The 13733-nt window shown below is 44.3% G+C and overlaps 1 protein-coding gene across 1 annotated transcript in view; it reads right to left on the bottom strand.

Moving 5' to 3' along the window:
* Positions 1-13733, bottom strand: part of LOC138666799 (collagen alpha-1(I) chain-like) — a 104512-nt gene that overhangs the window by 68676 nt on the left and 22103 nt on the right. Inside the window, exon 2 of the mRNA XM_069754973.1 lies at positions 11952-12126. Within this exon, the coding sequence (XP_069611074.1) occupies positions 11952-12126 (175 nt within the window). The remainder of the gene's footprint in view (positions 1-11951; positions 12127-13733) is intronic.

The following is a 13733-nucleotide window of genomic DNA, read 5'->3' as shown; positions in this document are numbered from 1 at the left end:
TTAATATTGGCCTTTGGGCTTGTGTGCCAGTCCTAAGCGTGCCATCTCTCTCTCTCTCAGATAGTGGGCCATAGAAAGCCTATTTTTTTATTATTTTATTGGGTTTATAAATTTTCCCTGGAAAAAAAAAAAAAGTGGGAGATTAATATTGGCCTCTGGGCTTGTGTGCCAGTCCTGAGCGTGCCATCTCTCTCACAAATAGTGGGCCATAGAAAGCCTATTTATTTTTTTGGTTGATTTGGGTTCATAATTCTACCTGAAAAAATCAATCAATCAATCAGTGGGAGATTAATATTGGCCTTTGGGCTTGTGTGCCAGTCCTAAGCGTGCCATCTCTCTCTCTCAGATAGTGGGCCATAGAAAGCCTATTTATTATTATTTTTTTTATTGGGTTTATAAATTTTCCCTGGAAAAAAAAAAAATGGGAGATTAATATTGGCCTCTGGGCTTGTGTGCCAGTCCTGAGCGTGCCATCTCTCTCACAAATAGTGGGCCATAGAAAGCCTATTTATTTTTTTGGTTGATTTGGGTTCATAATTCTACCTGAAAAAATCAATCAATCAATCAGTGGGAGAAAAATATTGGCCTCAGGGCTTGTGTGCCACTCCTTACTCCTGTGTGTGCCATCTCTCACTCAGTGGGCCATAGAAAGCCTATTAATTTTTTTGCTTGATTTGGGTTCTAAATTCTACCTGAAAAAATCATTAAATCAATCAGTGGGAGATTAATATTGGCCTTTGGGCTTGTGTGCCAGTCCTAAGCGTGCCATTTCTCTCTCTCTCAGATAGTGGGCCATAGAAAGCCTATTTTTTTATTATTTTATTGGGTTTATAAATTTTCCCTGGAAAAAAAAAAAGTGGGAGATTAATATTGGCCTCTGGGCTTGTGTGCCAGTCCTGAGCGTGCCATCTCTCTCACAAATAGTGGGCCATAGAAAGCCTATTTATTTTTTTGGTTGATTTGGGTTCATAATTCTACCTGAAAAAATCAATCAATCAATCAGTGGGAGATTAATATTGGCCTTTGGGCTTGTGTGCCAGTCCTAAGCGTGCCATCTCTCTCTCTCAGATAGTGGGCCATAGAAAGCCTATTTATTATTATTTTTTTTATTGGGTTTATAAATTTTCCCTGGAAAAAAAAAAAATGGGAGATTAATATTGGCCTCTGGGCTTGTGTGCCAGTCCTGAGCGTGCCATCTCTCTCACAAATAGTGGGCCATAGAAAGCCTATTAATTTTTTTGCTTGATTTGGGTTCCAAAATCTACCAAAAAAAATCACTAAATCAATCAGTGGGAGATTAATATTGGCCTCTGGGCTTGTGTGCCACTCCTGACTCCTGTGAGCGTCATCTGTCACTCAGTGGGCCCTAGAAAGCCTATTTTTTGTTTTATTTGTTTTCTAAATTCTCCCTGAAAAAATCATTTTATTTTCTTTAGTTTCTAAATTATTCCTGAAAAAAATCATTTTTTTTGTATTTTTTTTTCTCTAAAGTCTCCCTGAAAAAAAAAAAAAAAAATCTGTGGGAGATTCATATTGCCCCTTCTGCTTGTGTGCCAGTCTTGACTCCTGGGTGTGCCATCTCTCTCTCTCTCCCCAATTGTGGGCCATAGAAAGCCTATTAATTTTTTTGCTTGATTTGGGTTCCAAAATCTACCAAAAATAATCACTAAATCAATCAGTGGGAGATTAATATTGGCCTCTGGGCTTGTGTGCCACTCCTGACTCCTGTGAGCGTCATCTGTCACTCAGTGGGCCCTAGAAAGCCTATTTTTTGTTTTATTTGTTTTCTAAATTCTCCCTGAAAAAATCATTTTATTTTCTTTAGTTTCTAAATTATTCCTGAAAAAAATCATTTTTTTTGTATTTTTTTTTCTCTAAAGTCTCCCTGAAAAAAAAAAAAAAAAATCTGTGGGAGATTCATATTGCCCCTTCTGCTTGTGTGCCAGTCTTGACTCCTGGGTGTGCCATCTCTCTCTCTCTCCCCAATTGTGGGCCATAGAAAGCCTATTAATTTTTTTGCTTGATTTGGGTTCCAAAATCTACCAAAAATAATCACTAAATCAATCAGTGGGAGATTAATATTGGCCTCTGGGCTTGTCTGCCACTCCTGACTCCTGTGTGCGTCATCTGTCACTCAGTGGGCCCTAGAAAGCCTATTTTTTGTTTTATTTGTTTTCTAAATTCTCCCTGAAAAAATCATTTTATTTTCTTTGGTTTCTAAATTATTCCTGAAAAAAAATCATTTTTTTTGTATTTTTTTTTCTCTAAAGTCTCCCTGAAAAAAAAAAAAAAAAAAAAATCTGTGGGAGATTCATATTGCCCCTTCTGCTTGTGTGCCAGTCTTGACTCCTGGGTGTGCCATCTCTCTCTCTCTCCCCAATTGTGGGCCATAGAAAGCCTATTAATTTTTTTGCTTGATTTGGGTTCCAAAATCTACCAAAAAAAAAAACTAAATCAATCAGTGGGAGATTAATATTGGCCTCTGGGCTTGTGTGCCACTCCTGACTCCTGTGTGCGTCATCTGTCACTCAGTGGGCCCTAGAAAGCCTATTTTTTGTTTTATTTGTTTTCGAAATTCTCCCTGAAACAATCATTTTATTTTCTTTGGTTTCTAAATTATTCCTGAAAAAAATCATTTTTTTTGTATTTTTTTTCTCTCAAGTCTCCCTGAAAAAAAAAAAAAAAAATCTGTGGGAGATTCATATTGCCCCTTCTGCTTGTGTGCCAGTCTTGACTCCTGGGTGTGCCATCTCTCTCTCTCTCCCCAATTGTGGGCCATAGAAAGCCTATTAATTTTTTTGCTTGATTTGGGTTCCAAAATCTACCAAAAAAAATAACTAAATCAATCGGTGGGAGATTAATATTGGCCTCTGGGCTTGTGTGCCACTCCTGACTCCTGTGTGCGTCCTCTCTCACTCAGTGGGCCCTACAAAGCCTTTTTTTTTTTTTTTTTTCCTAAATTCTCCCTGAAACAATCATTTCATTTTATTTGTTTTATAAATTCTTCTGTAAAAAATAATTTTTTTTTAATTTTTTTTTTTTCTGAAGTCTCCCTTTTAAAAAAAACAAACACAAATCAGTGGGAGATAAATATTTACATTTGCGCTTCAGTGACAGTCCTGCGTGTGTGCCATCTCATTTGTTGCCAACAACAACAGAGTGTGTAACATTGTGGCTGATTTTCGTTGTGGTCTCACCCACCTGTAAAGGGGTAGCTAAATCATACTGAAGTTATAGCTCACCGTGTAAGTTGTGTGACAGCAACAAATACCGTTCGTTTGGTAACGTTTTTAAAACAATGAGGAAGTCTGGTGGAAGAGGTCGTGGCCGGGGGCGTTCATTGTCAGCTGGTAATGAGGGTAGTGGTAGTGGTGGAGCATCAGGTGGTCGTGGGAAAAAAAATATTGCACCTAAGTCTGGAGCTGTGGAGCCAGGTTCGTCGTCTGGCTACACAAGGCCTCGAACCCTCCCTTTTCTGGGAGTAGGAAAACCGCTTTTAAAGCCGGAGCATCAAGAGCAAGTTTTGGCTTATCTTGCTGACTCAGCCTCTAGCTCTTTTGCCTCCTCTCATGAAACTGGTAAAAGTAAAAGCAGCGCGTCGTTAGTGGATGTTCACGGTCAGGGACAAGTCGCTTCCTTGTCCTCTTCAGCAAAAACAACAACAGAGAAGAATGCAGCAGGCGACACAACGGGTTACTCCATGGAGCTCTTTACACATACCGTCCCTGGCTTAGAAAGTGAAGCAGTTAACAGTCCATGCCCATTACAAGTTGAATCTGACATGGAGTGCACTGATGCACAGCCACAGCCAGACTACTATGCTGGTCCTTTGACTCAGACCACAACATTGCCCTCGCAGGGTGCTGATCAAGAATCAGACCCTGATGAGACTATGTTGCCCCATCACGAACGCTATACCACCGACCGACACGGTGACACAGACGAAGTTGCACACGAGCTACAAGAAGAGGTAATAGATGACCCAGTTCTTGACCCCGATTGGCAGCCATTGGGGGAACAGGGTGCAGGCGGCAGCAGTTCTGAAGCGGAGGAGGAGGGGCCGCAGCAGGCATCAACATCGCAACAGGTTCCATCTGCCGGGCCCGTATCTTGGCCAAAACGCGTGGCAAAGTCAAAACCTGTTGGAGGACAGCGTGGCCATCCGGTTAAAGCTCAGTCTGCAATGCCTGAAAAGGTATCCGATGCTAGAAAGAGTGCAGTCTGGCATTTTTTTAAACAACATCCAATTGATCAGCACAAAGTAATCTGTCAAAAATGTTCAACTACCTTAAGCAGAGGGCAGAATCTGAAAAGTCTCAATACAAGTTGCATGCATAGACATTTAACCACCATGCATTTGCAAGCTTGGACTAACTACCAAACGTCCCTTAAGGTTGTAGCACCCTCGGCCAATGAAGCTACTCATCAACGCAACATCCCTTCCGGCAGTGTAGGGCCACCATTTTCTGCACCACCTGCAGTATCTGTGCAGGTTTCTTTGCCAGGCCAAAGCAGTCAGGGTCAGGGAATCTCCAGTTTCGTAGTAGGAAACACTGCATCTAGGGCACCGGCGGCAACAATACCATCTCCCACCGTCTCTCAGTCTGCCATGTCCACCGGCACCCCCGCTAGTTCCACGATCTCCAGCTCTCCAGTCCAGCTCACCCTACATGAGACTATGGTTAGAAAAAGGAAGTACTTAGCCTCGCATCCGCGTACACAGGGTTTGAACGCCCACATAGCTAGACTAATCTCGTTAGAGATGATGCCCTACCGGTTAGGACCAGTAGGCATGGCCAGGGACGTTACGTGTCCATCACGGCACACTGGGTAAATGTGGTGGATTCAGGGTCCACAGGGGACAGCAAGTTTGGGACAGTTCTGCCTAGCCCACGGTCTAGGAAACAGTTGGCTGTAGCCGTTCGCACCCCCTCCTCCTCCTCCTCCTCCTCGTCCTCCTGCAGAAGCGAGAGCTCGTCCACAGACCGCAGTCGCACAACCACTCCATCCACAGCTGCCACTGTTGCACACCAGGTCTCCCATTATGGGGCAGCTACTGGCAAACGTCAGCAGGCTGTATTGGCTATGAAGTGTTTGGGCGACAACAGACACACCGCGGAAGTTCTGTCCGAGTTCTTGCAGCAAGAAATGCAGTCGTGGCTGGGCACTGTAGATCTTGAGGCAGGCAAGGTAGTGAGTGATAACGGAAGGAATTTCATGGCTGCCATCTCCCTTTCCCAACTGAAACACATTCCTTGCCTGGCTCACACCTTAAACCTGGTGGTGCAGTGCTTCCTGAAAAGTTATCCGGGGTTATCCGACCTGCTCCTCAAAGTGCGTGGACTTTGCGCACATATCCGCCGTTCGCCTGTACACTCCAGCCGTATGCAGACCTATCAGCGTTCTTTGAACCTTCCCCAGCATCGCCTAATCATAGACGTTGTTACAAGGTGGAACTCAACACTGCACATGCTTCAGAGACTGTGCGAACAGAGGCGGGCTTTTATGTTTTTGTGGGAGGATACACATACACGGGCAGGCAGTAGGATGGCAGACATGGAGTTGTCAGGTGTGCAGTGGTCGAAGATTCAAGACATGTGTCAAGTCCTTCAGTGTTTTGAGGAATGCACACGGCTGGTTAGTGCAGACAACGCCATAATAAGCATGAGCATCCCCCTAATGTGTCTGCTGATGCAAAGTTTGACGCACATAAAGGATCAGGCGTCTGCACCAGAGGAAGAGGAAAGCCTTGATGACAGTCAGCCATTGTCTGGTCAGGGCAGTGTACAGGACGAGGTAGCGGGTGAAGAGGAGGTGGAGGATGAGGAGGATGATGGGGATGATTATATTTTTAATGAGGAAGCTTTCCCGGGGTCATTGGAAATTGGTGGCGTGGCAAGGGCGGGTTCTGGTTTTTTGAGGGACACAAGTGACGTAGATTTGCCTGCAACTGCCCCTCAACCAAGCACAACCGCAGATTTGACAACTGGAACTTTGGCCCACATGGCGGATTATGCCTTGCGTATCCTCAAAAGGGACACACGCATTACAAAAATGATGAACGATGACGATTACTGGTTGGCCTGCCTCCTTGATCCTCGCTATAAAGGCAAATTGCAAAATATTATGCCACATGAGAACTTGGAACTAATATTAGCAACAAAACAATCAACTCTTGTTGACCGTTTGCTTCTGGCATTCCCTGCACACAGCGCCCGTGATCGTTCTCACATGAGCTCCAGGGACCAGCAGACCAGAGGTTTTAGAGGGGCAGAAATCAGAAGTGGCGTTGGCCAGAGGGGTTTTCTGACCAGGTTGTGGAGTGATTTTGCTATGACCGCAGACAGGACAGGTACTGCAGCATCAATTCAAAGTGACAGGAGACAACATTTGTCCAGTATGGTTACAAACTATTTTTCATCCCTTATCGACGTTCTCCCTCAACCGTCATTCCCATTTGATTACTGGGCATCCAAATTAGACACCTGGCCAGAATTGGCAGAATATGCATTGCAGGAGCTTGCTTGCCCGGCAGCTAGTGTCCTATCAGAAAGAGTATTCAGTGCTGCAGGTTCAATACTAACTGAAAAAAGGACTCGTCTGGCTACCCAAAATGTAGATGATCTAACCTTCATTAAAATGAACCACAACTGGATTTCGAAATCTTTTGCCCCACCTTGCCCGGCTGACACCTAACTTTCCTATGAAAAGGTCTTGCCTGTGGACTCTTCTGAATGACTTTTCCAATCTCGTAATTTTCTGCACCTGATTGTCCAGCATACGACATGTTTACTCCTAACAAAATGGCCAAACTCCCCACACGGGGCCGTGGTATCGCCACTTTGCGCCAGCACCCGTGAGAGTGCTGTTTGTCTGAAGAGGTGGGTGTGCCCGCTTTTGGTCGACGGCACTGCCACTGGGTCCCTCATAGTACAATAAAGTGTCTCTGGCGGTGGTGGTGCGCACCCAACGTCAGACACACCATTGTAATATGAGGGGCCCTGGGCCTGTACCGCCGGCCACAAGACAGTTCCCCCCCCAGCTCAAACAGTGCTCTACCACTAGCAAAATTATCTCTCACAGCTTCACCAATGTTTAGTCTATGCGCTGACATCCTTCAATGCCTGGCACTGACAATACCATTGTTTTGACATTTTTGTTATGTTAGGCCTTCGAAGCCTGTCTGCGGTCCGTTCTTTCTACAACTACTACACTGACCAGGCCACTGCTGGCCGTGTTCCCCTGGAACCAATTTAAACTTGCCTACAGCCAGCCCAATTTTGTTATGTTAGGCCTTCTTAGCCTGTCTGCCGTCACTCCTTCCACTAGACTTCCACTGACCAGACCACTGTTGCCCGTGTACCCCTGGAACCAATTTTAAATTGCCAACAGCCAAATGTTATTATGTTAGGCCTTTGATGCCTGTCTGCCGTCACTCCTTCCACTAGACTTCCACTGACCAGACCACTGTTGCCCGTGTACCCCTGGAACCAATTTTAAATTGCCAACAGCCCAATGTTATGATGTTAGGCCTTTGATGCCTGTCTGCCGTCACTCCTTCCACTAGGCCTCCACTGACCTGTCTACTGCTGCCCGTGTTCCCATGGAACCAATTGTAAATTGCCTACAGCCAGCCCATTTTATTACGTTAGGCCTTCGAAGCCTGTCTGCGGTCCCTCCTTCCACTAGGCCTCCACTTACCTGTGTACTGCTGCCCGTGTTCCCCTGGAACCAATTTTAAATTGCCTACAGGCAGCCCAATTTATTATGTTAGGCCTTCGAAGCCTGTCTGCGGTCCCTCCTTCCACTAGGCCTCCACTTACCTGTCTACTGCTGCCCGTGTTCCCCTGGAACCAATTTTAAATTGCCTACAGCCAGCCCATTTTATTATGTTAGGCCTTCGAAGCCTGTCTGCGGTCCCTCCTTCCACTAGGCCTCCACTTACCTGTCTACTGCTGCCCGTGTTCCCCTGGAACCAATTTTAAATTGCCTACAGGCAGCCCAATTTATTATGTTAGGGCTTCGAAGCCTGTCTGCGGTCCCTCCTTCCACTAGGCCTCCACTGACCTGTCTACTGCTGCCCGTGTTCCCCTGGAACCAATTTTAAACTGCCTACAGGCAGCCCAATTTATTATGTTAGGGCTTCGAAGCCTGTCTGCGGTCCCTCCTTCCACTAGGCCTCCACTGACCTGTCTACTGCTGCCCGTGTACCCCTTGAACCAACATCATAAAATTAAAAAAAAAGTATTTTGCTTATAAAAAAGAAAATACTGGTGAGATATCAAATGCAGACATTTTAACATTAAAAACAAACACACAACTAAAATCTGGTACAGTACTAAAAATGGCCACCAGCTACAATTACTTTATCCTGCAAGTATTTAACTGAAAGGTTTTTTAAATTGAAAACACAGATATGGCATCCACCGAGTGTTGTCCTGTCACGTCTTCTTTATATTATTGCCGAGAAGATGCAAAACAATGAAAATAATAAAATCATTAATTACCAAAATAATAGAGAAAGTCAACACCACATTGCAAATAAACATTCATTCCAAATAAAGAAGCAGGGCGCGTCCGAGGGTGAGTATATACCTAATAAGAATATATTCACCCTCGGACGCGCAATGCTTATTTCCAACAGCCTTCCTTCCTAAGAATCAGCCCTTCCGTGGTGTAGAGAGACGTTGTGTTACACTTCAAGGTGTTCCCCAGGTTGTCTTTCCTGAGCTTCGATCTTCCGGCTCTCGTTTAGTAGTTCTTGGAAACTACACTGCATTAGGCCTTCAAATTGGGTATGGGGTGTAGAGAGAGGGTGTGTTACACTCCAAGGTGTTCCCCAGGTTGCCTTTCCTGAGCTTCGATCTTCCGGCTCTCGTTTAGTAGTTGTTGGAAACTACGCTACATTAGGCCTTCAAATTGGGTATGGGGTGTAGAGAGAGGGTGTGTTACACTCCAAGGTGTTCCCCAGGTTGCCTTTCCTGAGCTTCGATCTTCCGGCTCTCGTTTAGTAGTTCTTGGAAACTACACTGCATTAGGCCTTCAAATTGGGTATGGGGTGTAGAGAGAGGGTGTGTTACACTCCAAGGTGTTCCCCAGGTTGCCTTTCCTGAGCTTCGATCTTCCGGCTCTCGTTTAGTAGTTCTTGGAAACTACACTGCATTAGGCCTACAAATTGGGTATGGGGTGGAGAGAGATGGTGTGTTACACTCCAAGGTGTTCCCCAGGTTTCCTTGCCATTGCTTCGGTCTTCCGACTCTCGTTTAGTAGTTGTAGAAAAGTACACTGCATTAGGCCTACAAAATGGGTATGGGGTGGAGAGAGATGGTTTGTTACACTCCAAGGTGTTCCCCAGGTTGCCTTTCCTGAGCTTCTATCTTCAGGCTCTCATTAAATTGTGGTTAAATGGAACAACTGCATTTGGCGTACTAGTTGGTTTGGGGCCTACTATCGGTGTCTGCCACTCCTTGCTGTTCTCCTGGTTTCCTGTCCTGAAATTCCATTTTCAGGCTCTCGTTAAGTAGTTGTTAATGTTAGACTGCATTTGGCCTACTAGTTGGGTTGGGGCCTACTATCGGTGTCTGCCACTCCTTGCTGTTCTCCTCCACTGAACAAAGCTGTGCCACCTGTTTACTACGGTTGCCAATTTTGAACTGCATTTCGACTACTTACTGATTTGGCCCTACTCTCTGTGTCAGCCTCTCATTCCAGTTGTCCTCCACTGCAATGCCCCCTGGTTATTCCTGTGTTACCAATTTTGAACTGCATTTAGCCCACTTTATTCTTTGGGCCTATATCTGTGTTTTCACTTCATCGTGCCCATTGCCCAGCCAGTGATAGATGAGTCTGCTGGTACATTGACCCATAACGCAACATTCCCCGTGCATGCTACACAACAACATTGTGACCCTGCTGAAAGTCAGGTTGCTCTTCCCGCATACCATACCACCTTACACGGGGACAAAGAGGAAGGTGCAGATGAAAGTGCAGGTTCCTTCATCAGGTGGGAGGAGGAATACTAGTTGGCGACGTCACTCGCACAGGGCCTCTCATAGTACGCAAAAGTGTTGCTGCCGGTGGGAGGCGCCCCCGCCGTGCAAACACACCGCTGTACTTTGAGGGGCCCTGTGCCAGTGCCAATGCCAACAAGTGGGCCCCCCCTGCTTGCTCAGGATCACAGCACTTGCAAAGTTGAAATACTTACCTCTCCCTGCTCCACTGCCGTGACGTGGTCCAGATTTCCTGGGCCCACTAATTACTTGAACCAGCCCTACCCCACACAACTTTAGCCAAATGACCCCCAATTTCAAATGCCTTCCAATTATTATAAGGTAAATTACGCTTGACAAGCTTCATTAAGAAGAATGGATGGTTATGACATTAAAATGGGCACTCTAGGTGTTTTCCTGGCCCCCACTCACTGCCGACTATGCTGCCCCATTGACTTGCATTGGGTTTCGTGTTTCGGTCGATCCCGACTTTTCGCCATAATCGGCCGATTTCACTCGACCCGACTTTTGAGATAGTCGGGTTTCGCGAAACCCGGCTCGACTCTAAAAAGGTCAAGGTCGCTCAACTCTAGATGTGAATGCATGCGTTTTTTAAGCATTTTTTCAGTGGAAAATGGCCGAAAAAAAGACGAGAAGTCCTGAACGTGTGCATATCGCCTTATTATAAAGGTTTAGAGGGTCAATGCATTTCGAGGTCACACAGGACTTCTTCATCAGGACAGAAACCTGGTTTGACTGTCAGGAATGGATGTTCATTTATACTGTATTATTTAGAAAAAAACCTGCCAACCAGGCACATAACTGTGTCAAAGTTCTGCAGTGTCACTTTGAGAAAGCAAGGTTACACAAAGCGTGTTTAGAGAAAAAATAATGTATTCATTGGTAAAGTAGCTATGGTCCAGTCACAAACAAAGGAATTAGAATATTAACATGAAAGGCTGGTTCAGAAATCTTATCCCTAGGTTTAATCTATACATTTGGCCTTTACCCATAGAAGGTTGTTCACAGACTGAGGAGCAGCCAAGCTGAAGTGGGCCATTTCATACCACTCTCCCCTCAGGGAGCAGAATACAAGACTGCAAAGTTAGATATTTCTGTAAGTTTCTCTATTTTATTTTATAACTGTTTTGCATTCGTATGTCACTTTTTATTTCCATATTATTATATCCTTTTATTGTAAGCACTGTAGCTTTTCTATTAAAACTTAAAACTTTAATACGTTTGAACCTTGTATGCTCTAAAAGAATACATAGCCTTAGAGTTTATGATCCTGGTGATTGGTATATAGTAGTTCTATCTCTGGGACTCATCGCCCGTGTGCTCGGTGAGTGGTGGCAGCGTGTATGAAGCGGAGTGTGTGGTCTGTGTCAGGGTGTGATTTATGCTCCCATTGTAACATAGGACAGAGGTGAATGCTGGACTGGGTGAAAGGTGACAGATTAACCTTTGTAGGCGCAATCCCAAGTCACGTGCTGAGAAGCAGGTACGTGACAGTGTACAAGATAAAGAGGAGGTGCAAGGGACCAGAAGTCAGGTTGTGGGGCAGTGGGATAGAGGAGTCATCAGGTAAATACTATTATTATCATTGCTTTAATCATCTTATTGGTCTTCTATGGTTCAGTAAAATGGAAATTGCAGCTGGCCACCAATTTGCCAAATTCACGTGGAGCAAATTGTAAAAAAAATTAATATTCTGGAGAATGCAGATTTTTGTAAAATGGAGAATTCAATTCCACATCATCAATAAATGTAATCATCTCTAGTTAGCACTGATTTAAATCTATGCATCCTAAAATTACCATTCTAAATAACAATAAAAAATGGAATACATGAATAAATCAAATGAAATAGAATGTGAGGCTCTTCCAGTTCATTTTACTATTGGGAGGATTTCACTTACATATTTTTTTTTTTTTTTTTTTTTTTAATGAATGAATTTACCTGGTTCACCTTTACTGCCAGTAGGACCATCTCTTCCATCTCTGCCATCTCTGCCATTATGACTTTGAAATCCTTCGATAACTGAACATACCACAGGTTTTTGTGGAGCTTCACATGATGCCAGGAGGAATGATGTCAGCATAAGAATGGTAACTTTTATGCAAAACCCCATATCCTAAAGGAAAAGTTCACACATCTGTGTAGGATTATTTCTGCTTAATCTCGGCAAGATAGAGTGTATGACATTCTAGTTCTTTATATCATTGATTTGACTGCAAGCAACTACAGTTTATTTTTCAATCGGCCCTTCTATTTCTTTTCCCTATTATTGGCTTCAGTAATAAATTGGTAATAGTGCCCACCAATTATACCACATAAAGTGTTGGATTCTGGGGTCTTTTCATGTGGTAAAGAGATCTGATGGCATAACTTTTGAGGGACTAAGGTTAATTAGACCTGACCTCTACCTGATAAGGTCATTGCCATTAGGGAGTTTACTTTGTTTTTAGGTCCCACAAATCAATGCTTAAATTAGGAAGAGGATATAACCTCCTTATATTGTTTTCCTGTTATCAAAGCTTTGTCAGGATTAGAGATGAGTGAATATTTTAATGTTCGGTTTGGCTCACGATTGCCGAATTTGCAATATTCGCTGCTTTAATCCTTGATTAAATTGCCGAATATAGCTGAACATACACAGGAGTTTCCCATACTGTGTGATGGCATGGGAAACACCGGCGTAGCGCTTCTGATCAGTGGTGAAATCATCCCAGCCGGTCAGAGAACCACGGTTCCCACACTGTCAGAAGACAGCGTGAACGATCAGCTGTGATCGGAGGTAAAAAGTTTACCTCCGGTCACTGGTGGCAGCTAATGGGACTACCGCTCCTATCATCGGACACCTGTTGCCACTAATAACAGTTAGAGCACTAGTGTCGGATGGGCGTATTCAGCAGTCACTCCTGCACTGTAATTAATAAATAATGAAAAAAAAACCTGGGTGCGTTCCCCTGTGTTTTTGATAACCAGCCAGGCAAAACACACAGCTGGGGGCTGCAACCCTCAGCTGTCAGCTTCAGAAAGGTTGGTTATCAGGAATAGAGGGGTCCCCCAATTCTTAGTTATTTAAATAAATAATAAAAAAAAATGGCATGGGGTCCCCCCCATTTTGACAACCAGCCTTGCTAAAGCAGACAGCTGGGGGCTGGTATTCTGAAGGATGGTAAGAGGCCTTGGATATAGGCACGCGGCCTAAAAACAGCAACGCGCAGCTGCCCAGTAAAGGCACATGTATTAGATGCTCCAATTCTGGTGTTTTGCCCTGCTCTTCCAACTTGCCCTGGAGTGGTGGAAAGTGGGGTTCATATTTATTGGGTTGATGTCACCTTTGTATTGTCAGGTGACATCAAGCACATGGCTTAGTAATGGAGAAGTGACAATTAGACACCTATCAATTATTAACACTATAATTCCATGGTAAATAAAGACACAGCCAGAATAAAGTCCACTATTAGAAATAAGAATAAACATAGTTTTCAATTTTATTTAAAAACTAGCTGAAGAGCCTGGCGCTGGCCGGGCATAGAAACTAACTGTGGTTAGTTATAGCACCTCACTTCCCTTATTTTCCCATCACACTTCTCATTCCGCCCCCCCCCCCACATCTCTCATTTTCCAACTCACATCTCTCATTTTCCCCTCACATCTCTCATTTTCCCCTCACTCCTCTCATTTTCCCCCTCACTCCTCTCATTTTCCCCCTCACAACTCTCATTTTTCCCT

The sequence above is a fragment of the Ranitomeya imitator genome, chromosome 2 (assembly GCF_032444005.1).
Source record: "Ranitomeya imitator isolate aRanImi1 chromosome 2, aRanImi1.pri, whole genome shotgun sequence".
Lineage (NCBI taxonomy): Eukaryota > Metazoa > Chordata > Amphibia > Anura > Dendrobatidae > Ranitomeya > Ranitomeya imitator.
This window is presented reverse-complemented; position numbering and strand designations above follow the sequence as displayed.